The 15757-nt window shown below is 39.9% G+C and overlaps 1 protein-coding gene across 6 annotated transcripts in view; it reads right to left on the bottom strand.

Annotated features, from left to right (window-relative positions):
• nav2a (neuron navigator 2a) overlaps window positions 1-15757 on the bottom strand; it is a 188713-nt gene that overhangs the window by 82671 nt on the left and 90285 nt on the right. For 4 of the 6 annotated variants that reach the window (XM_058628873.1, XM_058628875.1, XM_058628876.1 and 1 more), the window contains exon 1: window positions 11407-11849. The exons of the other annotated variants lie outside the window; for them this stretch is intronic. In XM_058628873.1, coding sequence (XP_058484856.1) covers window positions 11407-11628 — 222 coding nt within the window. In that variant the 5' untranslated portion in view covers window positions 11629-11849. Of the gene's footprint in view, window positions 1-11406; window positions 11850-15757 lie in introns of those variants that run through there. 6 annotated transcript variants of the gene reach the window in all.

The following is a 15757-nucleotide window of genomic DNA, read 5'->3' as shown; positions in this document are numbered from 1 at the left end:
ATTATGCTCTTGCGCTTCAATAGACCACAGGTCATATGGGGAGGAGAAAGGAAGAGAAAAGGACAGACCTCTTAACCTCCTGCTGCCCCTCCCCCATTTGACCAAAACTGTGGCAAAAAAGTGACGAAAACGAACAAAAAAGGGATGATTGGTGAACCCTTGTTAACAGTAGATAAACTAAAGAGTGGGACGTGCACAACGCAGAAGCCAAACCAAGTAGACCTCAGCACTAACCCACTCTGTTCTATTTATTATTTCTTTAACCAACTCTTCTGCTGTCTGTTAAAAAAAGCCTTGTTTTTGTTCTCTGACCAAAGACTGACAGTCCAGTCTCTGATCAACCATCACCCACATCACACTGCAGCAGCTGCACATGTGTATTTATGTGTGTGTATGTGTGTGTAGGTGTGTGTGTGTGTGGTTCACAACCTCAGCATTTATATATGTGCACGTGCGCGCGCGCACACACACACACACACACACACACACACACACCACCAATGACCACAAATTACAAGCTGAAATTGAATTTTGGGAAAGGCCCAAGATTTACAGAAAGTTCTCACTACAGTGGAGGGGGGTGGTGCCTGATCACTTCCAGCAGAAACATGAGCAGAAAATTTTAAGCTTCATGAAACGATAATGCATGTATGCAGTATAAAGTAATGATCTATGAGAAATAAATGTTTGTGTTGCTTCTCGAATGCCAAATAATAAAATAAGACACATGTGGAACTCACAGCTGGTTTGTGGTAATTTTATAATGCATTTTATATTTCCAGTTTGTGTAAAACAGAAATAGCTCACATTTGTAGCTGAAATGCATGGTGTTCAATTTTCTAGACAACATGCTGAGAGTGGCAAGCTGGTTAAATGCAGTGTAGCATAAAAGACAATTTTATTTCCTTGTAATCACACAAAGCAGCTGAACTATGTAAAGCACTATTTTTCAAATTAAAATTACCAGTTTTCCATCTCATGCGAACTGAGAGGAATTTAAGCCATTTGGCCTTGAGTACATTTAAGTGAGAAGCTGTATTAGCCCCCAGTGTTGTTTAAAAGCTCTTTTCACACTAAAATGAAGGGCATACGCAGAAGTTTTTAACTTTGGTGAAGCTGCTACAAAAAGGCAATAAACATGAACGTTTCCATTCCACAGTGGAAAGAAAGAAATGTTACATCTTTTATTTTAGTCTCTTTTTAAATCAATTGTTGAGCTGATTTAGATGATGAAATATATGATATTGTGATGTGATGTTAAAATGCAAGGTACGCAAAAACTTTAAAGAGCAGTTTTTGACCAGTGTGAATAATGTAATAATGTAAAAGATATTCACACAAGTGAATATAGATGTTCTGCTTGGTTGTCGCTTGATTTTAGCTAAAGGTTAACGTCAGATAATGTTTAATATGATGCATCAGCATGTTACCATGCTTCTGTATGCTAATCACCTCTTAAAAAGAGGAGCTATGGTTGAGGGGAAATTAAGTTATTTCATTAAATGCAACACTTAAAAGTCCTAATGACGCACTACTAGCTTCCATCTATGTATTTCCAGTTAAAATGAGCTGCAAGGTCAAGTTACCATATTAAGTGGCATTTAGAGTAAATAATAATGACATAATGGCAACGTCTCACCAGCATCATTGTCTATGTTTGTGATGTTAAGCGAAGAAGAAGCTGAGAGGGAGGTTTTTGAGGAACAGGATATAATGACATCTTTTGCAGTAAGCCATGTTTGAGCTGACACACAAAGCCAGAGTGTTGCTGAGAAGCGAGAAACACAGGGTCATCCCTACAGTGAAGTTGATGCATTTGAATTGTACGTCGGGTTGGGGTAGGGGCAGAGAATAAAAAGAATCATTCTGTGCTTGATGGGATGATAATAAGTATACTCCCAGACTACAAAATGAGTCTTAAAAAAATCTCAAAGCACATGTGAGGGCATAGCAACCTCTAAAATCCATAGGGATATTGGAGACATATCAACAAACACATGCAACTAAATGTTGATTTTGATATTATGAGGATTTTACCTTGGGATTTTAAACCACTAGCAGTAGTTGAAAAGCCTAGGGATCACCAGGTCAGAATGATTGCATTCTCTGGCCACATTTAATGTCACCATGAACCATTTAATATTCTAAACCAAAGCGGTAGACCAACTGACCAACAGGCATTACCATTCCAAGAACCACAGCACTAACATGGATGAAAACACTGCAGTGGAAAAATAGCACAGATGGAAACATAACCATTTCAAAAAAATGTGGATCTCAAGTGTTTCCCTAACTACTGCATTTTATCAACATCTATATAACACACAATACAAAACCCGTCTAATCACATTACAGACAACTAAACTAAAACATCATGATACCTGCTGCTTCTAACCAGCATTGATTTAATGACATTAAGGCTGAGAGACAAGAAAATATGTCGTTATTTAGGGCTTGTTTAACAATTTTAGTACAGGCCTTGAAAAAGCTCAGAGTGTGGTTCCTTTCACAGCCCAGATAAACCTCAGTGTGTTGGGAACAATGGGGGATAACCTCACCATTGAGGGGTCTTTATTTTGGGGGACCTGCACCTCTGAGCTCCTGAGGCGGGGGAGGAAGACTGGGGTGATGGTGGGGGTGAGGAGTTGGGGTGGCTCTGTTACGTGATTGTTTCAGTGAGGGAGTAAGTGGATGGGGGGGGGGGGTTGGGGAGACATATGGATACACTGGGGATAAAGAGACATAAACAAAAGAAATTGCTGCTATTAGTGATTAAGTATGTTACATACTGTAAAATGTGCATGTATATGAACTCCCTCAGTACAACATTGTTGCTAAAGTTGTGATTTAGTATAACAGTGTGCAATGTTTTTACAGAGCCTGCAGTGATAATATCAACTAAATCAACTAAAAACACAACATGAATGTTGCTTATTATTACCCACAGTGAAGTCAATCGTGATTGACGATGATTGAGCAGTCTGGGCAGATACAGATACTAAGAGGATGGAAACCACAGTACACATGCTCCACACTGCATCATACAGACAAATGTATGTAAAGAAAAAATAATATTTCAGCTAATTAGTAATATTCTTCCTTGGCCTCTGTGGTTGGCACTAAACATCAGATGTTTTTCAACACAGAACATAAAAAAAGAACTGAACCTTGGATGATGGACTACATCTCTGTGCTTTCTGATTTCCCCAAAATCTGTGCTAATACTTCAGCGTTTTCTGATCATTTACAGCCATAACAATCATACCATAATTCCACATTTAGACATATATTTCCTATTATTTGCAGCTGGATGCACTCAACAGTATGTTCAACTCAACCTTCAATTTGACCTGTGGAGAACAACGAAAATGCCATTAAATGTATCTTATTCAATTATAAACGCTGATCCGAACACTTTGAATGCAATGATGCCATCTGGTACTAGTTATCACAACTACCAGCTGAGACCGCCTCATTTATGAAACTCTCCACAGTCTAGAACATGTTGCTCTCTATAGTAAACGATTGAACAAGTTAATGATGCAGTGAATAACTCTGTTTTAAAAACATTGTTCAATGACATAGACATTTTTAATGATAAGATATTTTTATTTTATGCATTCTATGTGTGATGATGATGATGTGTGGAAGATGGTGAGCCTTTGATTTTTAATATAGCACTGTTTTAGATTTGGTGTTCCACAAAACCTGCTATCATCTGGCTTTTGTCTGCAGTGGGAATGGATACAATCTTTCACTCCTGTGTCAGATGAGTCTGCACTAGACACATGACTTTAATCAGCTCCATCTACAATCTGCAGGGATGGAAAGGTGACACCAGGTGAACATGCGGGTTCTGTTTTCGACTACTTCATTTTGGCAGCCTATACGCTGAATTTACACCTTATCCAGACTGAATTTTGATGCACACTGTTCTAGCAGTGATCCAAAATCATTCAGTCAGTGCTCAGTTTGAAGAAGGAAGTGAAATATAAAGATGCAACCACTGTAACAGTGTCAGTTGTCACCAGAGGAAACAAAAAAGGCAAACTCTTCCACTGACAATGGGCAGAAGGTCAGTTGTCTTTTTTTGGCTGGTTTACCCATTTTAGGAAAACAAACTGCATATAACTGTTTATTTTAGTGTAAAACAGGTATAAGAGACAGCTTGTGTCAACTAAGTGTGCACAGACATGCAGACCACCAAACACACACACACACTCATTGTAATTCCAACAATGTTCAGGAAGCTCAGAGGGAAAACAGAGAAGTATAAAACTTGTTTTTTTTAAATACTCTCCCAATGATAATTAAGATTAGCTTTGTCTTGCATCAAAGGTACCATGATCAGGAGACAACATTACCTCTCTGTAGGTCAAAAAAGTTATCAAAGTTATATCCAACCAGCTTTTTGACTCTGGGTGGCTTCTGTGGAGGGTGACTTCATCCTCACTGACCGCTATCTCTCCTTTCTCCACACTCACTGCTATCTCCAGACAGAGATGGAGCTGATTGTGTTAGTCCAACTGCCTGTGCCGCACCAATTCCCCATGGGGTGCCACTCAAAACGGCCAGTTTGTCGCTAACGGGCTCCATGTGTCAACTAATGTAAGGAAAGTAGAGAAGGAGACAAACCAGGGGGAGGAGGGCACCTTAGGGGTTAGATCAATGGTAGGATGTTGAGTCAGGAGAGGCAGAGGCCCAGCCTTAATTAATATGGTTATGTACTCAGCCATGACCTCACACAGGAAGGCGAGGGGACAACTGCACAGGAAGTGGAATCTGAGCGTGACACATTAGACAGAGATGAGGTCATTAATAGTGGAGCCAACTGCTGCAAGTGATCAAACATATCTTAAAACATGGCTTTTAAGAACAAATAACTTCCCCTCTTACAGATAGTTTATCTAAAACCAATGTGGTCAACAAAACACAATATTAATTATTATTACTTAGGTATCAAATTGATTTAGTGATTAAACATTGTATGGCTAAATAGTATAAAGCAGCAAACATCTTGTCTGATTAAGCTGGATATGAAGACAAGAAAATAAATTAAGAACTGATTACGTATCACTGACCATTGAATTTATTCCCAAAAAACTAAAGCAAAACACCAACAAACCACATACCAGAATTCCTTCTGAAATAAATATGAGTCTAAAAATATAATTTGAAAAATCTTGAATACATCCTGTTTTATTTGCATGCTCAAAACTGTACAGGTGCCACATGGAGAGAAGCTGCCTCTTAATGTCAGATAAAAGCCACAGACTTCAGGTGGTCTGTGTGTGTGTGTGTGTGTGTGTGTGTGTGTGTGTGTGTGTGTGTGTGTGTGTGTGACAAACGCGAGGACAACCACCTTTATGTTCTATGAGAGGAGGACACAGAGGTGCGATGTCTCTTATCAACAACAACATGGTCTCCCTCCAGCCTAAGATGTGCCACGGTCAACAGGTCAAACACAATCGAAGAATGAACCATGTAAGCCGAATCTAAGAAGATCACTCACAGACCAGAGGTTTTATCCTGTGCTCTTCCTCTGAACTCAAGCAGTCTCTTAAAACCTTGCTTTTTCCACTGAACAAAGAACTCTTCAACAATCAATCACTAAAACATCCATTAAATCTTGCTTTAAATTGCAGCACCTCCAGAGGAGACATATGTCTATCTTTGGTCTTTTGTCATGGTAATTTTAGAAAAGCAGCAATATATAGTCACCCAGAGACACCCAGCCAATCTGCTCTGGGTGGGCAGGACAGCATTAGCAATCCAATGCAGTTTGATGATGGTGGTTTGGCTTTCACTCTTGTCTGCTGCTGTATCCTCACTAGACTCAGGCTCAATCTCAGAAGCCATAAAAAGTCCTAATTGTCTTTCACAGGATATTGAGTAAAAGGGGGGAGGGGCTCATGGTTTCATCCAAACCTCACGGATGAAACTATTATACAATTGTTTTGGTTGGTTTGTGATGGGATTCCTTCTGTATCCTAATAAAATTAAACTATACCATGAAAGCTCTGGTTTATGACACTGCTCTGGCTTTTGGATTTCTAGGCTTGGAAATCCTAGGATAACACAAGGGCTGCAACCTAAGAGTTTATCTATTAGTCCAAAAAGCCAAGAAGTTTCATTATATTATATAATATGATAATTGTAAAAATGACATTAAAATATAAAATTTTCTGATGCAATTATCACCAAAACTATTTATCAGCCTGCATCTGCTCTCCAGCCTCCATTCCCCATTAGCTTCTGCTTGTAAAAGTCATTTAATTAGCTTTGAATATCTAATAATTAAATGAATTCACACATACTCTGGTGTAAAGTTCATGGTCATACCAATTCCCTCAATGAAATCACACTCAAGTTAAATAATTAAAATTATGGAAATCATAATCTTGGGCAATTACTCAATTCAGAGAAGGGGGACATTGAATTAATGTAGTTGAACAAGTATACACCTATCAATCTGTAGCCATTTAACAGTAATATTTTAATATCCAGACTGAGCTCCTCTATTCTGCACTGAAGTCTGTTCTGATTCTGTTTCATTTACAAGATCATCTCTGTAAACATAAACTGAGGTGGCTTATTACTGGTCCTAATCTGTTTTTATGGGATTTAGATTGTGTTCCCAGAGATTAGTTTTTCGTAATGAATTTAACAAAATCAGTCTTTACACAGCCTGACTTAAGCCTTTATCTAGAAAGATGCATATTAAGAAATGAGCTCCTTATCATACAGACACATCTCCATGTGCCTGTGTGTGTGTGTGTTCTATACGATGGACAGCCATTGCCAAGAGGAAAGTAAGTGGGTTTGTAACTAGCGTGTTGCTGGCTCAAATCCCGGGTCAGGGTCAAGGGCTGGGGTGCTTCTGAGCAACTATCACTAGTTGATGTGTGTGCAGATAAAACTAAATCTTATTTTAAAAAGGTTTAGGCACATTTCACAAACCATCAGAATTTATTTTTCAGGGTCCCCTGCTGCTAATGTGGCAGAATGACTAATCCTTTATTTGAATGTATTCAGTTTCAAAGCTGTAACTATGAAATAATGAGCTGGCAACGATGCACACTTGGATACCAAAGAGGAAAAAGAGAGGAGTGAAAGTGGGAGGAAATAAAAAAAACAGACAGAGTAAAATAGAGAAGGTGGTTTGGGATCACACTAAGGCATTAAAGATGAATAAAGCAGCGAAGACGACGGCCTTGAATTATTGGAACACACATGCAGCGTCTGGATGTTTGTGAATGGAATTGGGTGTAGGGCAAAAATAAAAATGCCACAGGAGGGCAGCAGAGTATCAGTGCACGGATTTGCTCTTCATATGATGGAAGGCACAAATACAAACAGATAGTTACCCAACTATTCTTTTTGAGACACTCATTCATTTCAACAGGCTAAACAAAGTCTTATCCCTAACCTTAAGCATAACAGTTAATGCATAACACTAACCACAATTCAAATATTATCCCTAAATGTAACCAGCTACTCAGAAATCTATATCTAGTGTTATTTTTGAATTAGGTTTGGCCTCAATACTCAAATCAAGTCACAATACTTAAAATGATGTCTGTGACCGATAAATAAAGAGTTAAAGGGTTACATTTTCTAGTTGAGAAATGAAATAATCCTCATACCCACTCATACAGTGTTACTACACAGAACACTGTCATGTATTTCTTGCTACTGTGGAAGGTGAAAATGATTTCTCTGTCCCTCCTATAACACATCTTTCTGTCAAAATGTCAAAGACACCCCCAACCATGACAATCTGATGTTTCATTGGCTTTAAGTGTTGTATGGTAAGGGAACCGCCTTTAATTGTGTCTCCTACAGTATGTTCTCTGCCCTCTGGCAGAAAAAACAATTGAAAAAACTGAAATGAAACATTAAAAAATGAGAGGGTTCGACCTTCACTATCAGTGATGCAGCTGTTCTGCTCATCAGCCCTTCCTGCCATTCTGTCAGTCCCTGGGGCGAAGGCCAGCAGAGGCAGCACAGAAATGAGGACAATAAAACTGAGCTATGAAACAACCAACACTCCTGCCCTGCACTACATTTCTGAACTATTAGAGAATCTGTTGATTTGTTTTCTAATATGAAGGACAATTACTGAAAAATGTCAATAGTTAATTCCAACCTGATATTTATTTAAATTCTATCTTCAATCCAAGTACTTGTACCAAGTACAGATATGGAATCAAAATAAAAAAAACAATAAGAACTCTAGTCTAACTAAAAGCCTGATTAAAAATAAATGTGTTTTTTTTTAAAGCAACAACAGTGTCTAGGCAGCGAAGGGAAAAAGGAAGAGCGCTCCACAGTCTAGGTGCTACTGCTTCAAAGGAGCGATCACCTTGTGTCTTAAAATGGGTCTTTGGGACCACAAGTACCATCTGACAAGGCAGGGTATGGAAGAGTTTGACCATGCAATGCTCTAAAAGTTAGGGTCAAGATTTTAAAATGCATTCTAAAATTCACTGGTAACCAATGAAGGGAGGCTAAAACAGGCATGATACAACATTGTAGTCAATGTTTTATCAAAGGGATGACACTGTCAGAGGCAATAATAAGTGTTTCTGTTTTCTCAGAGTTCGATTGTAAAAAATTCAATTTAATTAAATTTTTATTTGTATAAATCATAACCAAATCATCGCCAAATCATAACATAACAAATCATCAGCATAAAGGCCATAAAAAAATCACTGAACTTGCTAATTATCTGTCTTAAAGGAATCAAATATAAAAGGAAGAGTATTGGGCCCAATACAGAACTCTAAGGTACCCCACATGTAAGATGTCTTGAATGAGACATGAACTGATTTTTAAAAAAACACCAACACCTACCACATCTCAAAGTCTATTAGAATCTTATGATCAACAGTGTCAAACGTGGCAGATAGATCTATTAAAAGCAGTGTCAGTTGAGTGCATCTTGTGAAAACCAGACTGCCATTAATATAAAATTTGGTGTTTCTCTAAAAAAGAAGTGAGCTGCTCCACTACAATTTTCTCAAAAACATTTTGATGGGAATGGACGTTTTCAAATTGGCCTATAGTTTTCCAGGATGCCTCGATCAAGACTAGACTTTTTAAGGATTACTTTAACGACAGCAGTTTTAAAAGAGCTGGGAACCACGCGTGTCAGAAGTGATGTATTAAAGGTATCGGTAGAACAAGGTCCAATAACACCAAACACTTTTTTAAACATTGCTGTAGGAAGAACATCGTTAGTACAGGAGGAAACTTTCATTTTGCCAATTCATCTCTGTGACCTAGTTCCCAAGGGTGGGAGTTCTGGGGAAAAATGAAGATAAAACAGTATAAGTGGTGATGGGGAGGACTAAAGTAGTGGCAGCCCGTCCCTAGAGGGCGCTAGGGTACCATCCCACCAGTCTCACATGAAGAAGACAGGAATTATCTAAAATAATATATAAAAACATGGACAATTTAAATGAATGCACTACACGTTGTACAGTCTGTGACTACCGTGTGTAATCTGCATTCACATGTAGTTTAAAAACGTTAACTTCTCTCACTCATTTACAGCGAGTGCCAGTCAAGTGACATATTTCCGGTTTTTGGGCGCAGATGTCTGTCTCTTTTATGTCTGTAAACTTTTGCCGAGAGAGAGACACGCACATAGACAGACTTGGGGCCATAGCATCATGGACTGTTCGCAGATGCCGGATGCGTTCTCCGTAGTATGGCCTAAGTATACTCACCCGAGAGAGTCGCTTCACTTTGACTGTATATACTATACTATAACTAAAAGTCCAAATGCCAATGCATGCACATTGTCAGCAGTGATCAATTTGAGGATATCATTCACATCACTACAGCTGGTTGGGAAGGTCAAGTGTTATCCCAGCTGAGGATGATGACTGCTGCTTCATCAGCACCACAGGGATAGACAAAGAGGAGAGTGGAATGTAGGTCAGTGAGAAAACCTGATTGGACGCTAAAACAAACGACACCAGCAGCGGATATTTGCCATGCCCGACGCCACTGGCCTCCCTTATCTTCTACTCACGCGATCACCATCATGACTGGTTTAGATTTGTCCCCTGAACAACAGTGTGTTGGATGCCTCACTGGCTCTGAGTCACACTCACTGTGAAGACTGACTGCCAAGCATGCACTTGCTGGCTCACTAAAGCACACAGACACCTCCTTCCCCTCGCTGCCTTACATGGCATTAAAACGATCCCTCTTGTGGTTGTAGCCATTTGCGTGGGGTTGCTAAGTGCAGCCAATATTTCACAAACACAGCAAACCAGGCACTGTGGTATCTGCCATACTGCCATCCATCCATCCATCCTGGACAGCAGAGACACAGCCTTCTCCGTTTCCTTTAAGGAACTCACTGAGTTTGGCTTTGTGTTTGTGTTGCTACACTGAGCCAGAGAGGGAGTGTGTTGATACTAAAATTGTGTGCATTGATTTAACAAGTAAAACAAACATCCTTCAATCCTTCAAATGACACAACATGGAAAGATAAAGTGACTTTTTGTGCCAAGAATACATGCCTTTGAACCTTATGCTGAACATTCAGAATGTCATTCAAATGGCATTTAGACTTAAATGAGCCAAATATTAAGCTGAGGGGAAACAAACAACAAATATGAAATATTGCTAATACAAAAGTGTATTGATTTACCAAGAAACATCACACTTCAGTCTGATTTCCCTCTGTCAACCCTATTCAGGGTAGATATGCACACACAGACTAAATATAAAAAATTAGAGGTGCTGGCTGAAGTCAATTAGTAAATAAGAATATATTGTACAGACATCAGTCTGCGTGAATGGTAGTAATTGCCTACTTTGAACTTGATTTATAACATCAGTAAACATTTTCCTGAGGAGTCAGTCTGAGGCAGATCTTTGGAACACAGATGGTTGATCACTATCACATGACCGATTATAAAACACAGCACATACAAGTGGACACCAGAATGACTGACAGCTGGTATCATCCAACAGGGGCCTGGGTGCAGGTGACATCAAATGTCAAAATGGAGTTGAGATATTTATAAGTGACACCATGAACGGTTGGTACTTGGGACACAACATGAAAAAAGAAAGGGACTTTTTTGTGACTTTGTGTCTTATGCCAAATATGGAGAAAACTGTACTCTACAACTCTTTTTGTTTTTAAATGAGGGTAAAAATAACCGAAATGCAATACTTTAAGTTCCCTTTAAAGTATAAAGTATTTGGCCTCTTAACTGAACTTGGCCACATAATGCCTCACACAGGTAAACACTTAACCTGTGTGAGATAAACATCTTGTTTATCGCATTTTACTTTAAGGAGCCTAGGCTATTAATTACAAAGATGCAGCACCAAATACCTGGCACACTTGATCTAAACGAGTACACTAGAAGAGTATACCTGGGTGTTGCCTGCAGCCTCTGACCCTTGAGCCTTGCTTCTTGTGTGTCCTCCTGAGTTCGCCGGCTGGCCCAGGGAAGATATGTGGGACTTGACGGGAGCAGGAGGCAGAGCTAGAGCTGACGGCCTGGTGGGAGTCTGAGGAATGGGTAAAGCACTGTGCACTGGTTTGGGTTTGGGGAGTCCTGACTTCATCTTTGTGGCCACCAGGATGGCTGGCATGCTCTCCCCAGTGGCTCAGTGACCACACACTCCTCTCCCTCTCACACTGACATGGAAATCCTGCTCCTAGTCAGCAAGACTCTTCTTTGACTCCCATTCCATGTTAAAAGGTGTGATTATCAACAGACACACACACACACAGAGCTTGCACCTGACCTGGCACTTGATTCAATCAGTGTGAGCTATTTGTCATTGTCCGTCTGTGAGCTGAGCTCCCCAACATGCAGCGAAGAGGTTAAACCCCCCCCCCCCCCCCCAAGAATTCCACCTGTTTCCGGATAGCCTGGGATCTTAAAATGATGCAGAAAATGACCAGAAAAAAAAATCCACAGTCCAAAATCCAGGAGAGAAATTAAAAAAATCACAATTCATTACAGGAGAATTGTCAATTTCGAGCGAGTGTTTCCTTCTGTGTATTTCCAGCACTGAGTGAGTGTCAGCAAATAGCCAGAGGCTCCTTTATGAAGTGGTGCAGTTTCTCTCCCACAGAGCCTTTTCATTACACCATTGCTTCAGGATGACAGGAGAGAACAAGCTCCATCATGGAGAAGAAAGAGAAAAGAGAAGAACATGAGAGGGTAAAAAAAAAGGAAATGGCAGCAGCACCGCAGCAGCGACCATTCGCTTCAGAGACTGCTCAGCCTGTGACTGCACAGGCAGAAACACCCTGCACTCTGCTGCCTCTCTCTGTCTCTCCCTCCCTCTCTGGTAAGTCGTGGTTAGCAGCAGGTGTGGCTTGGATCAGAGCTGACATATGTGGAGAAGCTAAACACATCTACTCAGTATGCTCCTCCAGCCTGTCTCTCCTTTTGTATTTTAAAATACTCTTCTTACAGTATTTAGAGATGGTATTTAATCTCATCTAGGGTTTTATATTATTATTATTATAATAATATTATTTGGGTTTGCCACTTTCATTGCTGAAGGAGTTGAAAATTGCAACTGTTTTAAAAGGAGGGGTTTTGGTCTCCCCTTTTATAATCAACTGTTGTTCTTGTCTTGAGCACGTGTTGCCTATATGTGCATGTGTTCTTTGTCAAGCCAGTGACAGTTAAATCAATAAATAAATCCCATGAGTAAATCTGGTTCACATGATCAAAATACAGCGGCAGGGTTTGTGATGCGGCTCGCCAGTTGCAATCCCTGGTAATTGATGAAGATTAACCCACATTTTTAGGATGTAAGTCTTTTCAACTGATTTACTTTGATTCTTGTGTCGGACGTCTTGCTCATGGCTCTTCCTGTGATGGCACTCTGACCAATCAGTGGCCGGCAGTCTGGCAACATCACGCATAGTATCGCCTCAGCTCGCTTGGTACTAAATAAATAACCAGGTACTATCGCTAGTGGAAATGCAAAATAATGGTGCCGTGCCAAGGTGAGGCGAGTTGAGTCGCACTAGTGAACATGCCATTAGTTTAGATATTCAACATTTTGGATACTGAATGTATGTTCCCCAGTGGATGAAGGCTACTGACAGTGGCAATTCTCTGATTTCTCATGGTTTTTACTTCTCCAAATCAAAGATTTACAGAATGAATCCGACAACAACCAACCCATCAAAAAAATAAATCTAAATAAATAAATATTGTGGCCAGCCTAAGGCACTCCTGTGCAATATTCATGCTGTCTAATCAGCATCTTGATATGCCACACCTGTAAAGTGGGATGGATTATCTCGACAAAGGAGAAGTGCTCACTAACACAGATTTAGACAGATTTGTGAGCAATATTTGAAAGAAATTGATTCATTGTGTATATAGAAATGTTTTAGATCTTTGAGTTCAGCTCATGAAAAATGTCCTTACGAATCATGATGGCAGTGTAGCAGAGTCAGTCTTCAGGATATAATCTAGGAATTATGACTGTCTGTTATCTCTAAGCTGATAAAAGACGCAAGAAGAAGCTATGACCTGATGATCACCTTGGATGAAACACGAGTAATGGACAAAACATCATCCACATACTGGATGGATATGATTCTGAAAATGGTGTTGTCTTGAACGGGGAGAGAGAACATAGTAGCTAGAACAGCACAAAGAGCAGAAATTACATTCCATACTGAAAAGATTATCTTGCTTTTTACTGCAGCTAAACACAGGAGATTTGAGTGAGTGCATATAGACATAAACATTCACTCTTACACACACACACACACACACACACACACACGCACAGACGCACACACACTTGATGAGAGCAATGATTTCAGGTGTGAGAGGATATGGTTATCATGTAAATCTTAATCCTGTTAATTTAATCCTAAATTATGTAAATACTGATATTTGATTATGGTCTAAAGTGGTGTTGTTGTGAGTATGTGTGAGATGGAGTTAAACCTGCAACACTGCTTTGAATATTTTATCAGTACCCAGGTCACACACCGATCTGCTTCTGTTTTTGAAGAATCTGCACATTGTTTGAGTCTGGACTTCTCACAATGTAATATTTAATTTTTTTTGTATGATTACATACAATTTTATCCTCACTATACATAATTATTTGTATTATAATAATAATAATAATAATACTTTATTTGTGGATATTGTTGTGATATTTACTAACTACAGGTGACTTTTTTTGATTTTTTACATTTAGTTTTAACTACTGAAAATCCAGGCTGCCTCCCTGACTAAAAACACACCCATATCCAGACACCAAAACACACTGGAGATTTTTGACTGAATGTATAGGAAAACACATAAATCTCTGCCGGCTAATCTCACATGTTATTCTGTGATTTACAAAATGGAAATAAAGAAGAAAAAAAAAAAACACAAAGCTTAGCATAACATGGGAAACTTTCATTCTTTTCCTACTACTGTCTTCTGTAATGGTAAACATGTCACAGCTAGTTCACAACACTGCACTTCACAGAGTAGAGGGAAAAAAAACCTGTCAAACGTGATTTATGCACAGCAGCGTTTGAAGATACCTGATGACAGTCCACAACAGTCTAATAATAGAGCTGGTTTGGCTGCAAATGGGCAGCAATGACAGTAATAACTAGGACACCCACTGCCTTGCTTTGCTGTATGTTTATACTGTTTTTCTTCTTGGAATAACAAACACTCATGTGGGGTTTGATACATGCACATGCTGGACACACTGAACAAGGCTAAAGATAAAAAAAATAACACTGCTCTGAGGTTCACAATATCACAAAAGAGCATCTTCTGTCTTGACAACTGATTCATCAGAATTGTGCTACCATATGTATTTGATCAGCAAACACCACTGTTGTGTTGTGGCCAAAAAAAAAGAGCTAAATTTGTCTTTTTTCCTGGAAGAACGTGCATTTTCCTTTCTGGGCCGCTCTGTGCAGGCACCTTTGCTGTGTCAACACTATAGTCTCATTAATGCTGGGGACACACTTCACAACTTTCACAATCCTTACCAATTTTGAAAAGACTAGAGTGCGCACTAACCGGCTGACCGACTGAAGAGACAGAGATATGAAACGTACATATAGGTCGTATGCAGGAATTACGACCTATGTCTATGTTTTCAAAACCAGCGCCCCTAGTGGTTGTATACATTACAGCAACTTGGTACCTTGGAAGTGGTATCTAGTAGCTTCCCCGAAGTCACCACTGGCAGCTGGCTCAGTGACGAGAGCAAACTAGGCACGTGCCTAGGGCCTGATTGGCGGGGGGGGGCCCAGACAGAGGGACAATCAAAACCTAAAAATGACTTGGTCCGTGTTTCAAGGCGATTTACGCTCCTCGTCCTGATGACGCAACGCTGTCAGGGAGGCAGGCGAGCGGGAGAAGCCGCAGCGAGTGCACATGTCCACGGCGAGGTCCGGGCGGGGGTTTGCTGTAAACCACCTTCGCCCCGAGCCCTTCCAAGCTGATCTAGAGTCAGTCGCGGCGCACCACCGGTGGAGGAAATTTGAGGTTGAAAAAAAAAAAAACGACCCATAGTTACATTTTCAGTTGGAGGGCTGATGAGGGATCACACAGGATTTGTCAAACCAACTAAAGCCAAGTGAAGTCATCAAACTCTGACAAGAGTGGCCATGTGTACAAGAGCGTCAGTTTCATTGCCATCTTTGTTTTTATATGACCACTACTTCCAGTCATCTTCATCTTCTGACGCTATGCCCTGTGTCCCACCTACTCTTTTT

The sequence above is a fragment of the Solea solea genome, chromosome 5 (genome assembly GCF_958295425.1).
Source record: "Solea solea chromosome 5, fSolSol10.1, whole genome shotgun sequence".
Lineage (NCBI taxonomy): Eukaryota > Metazoa > Chordata > Actinopteri > Pleuronectiformes > Soleidae > Solea > Solea solea.
This window is presented reverse-complemented; position numbering and strand designations above follow the sequence as displayed.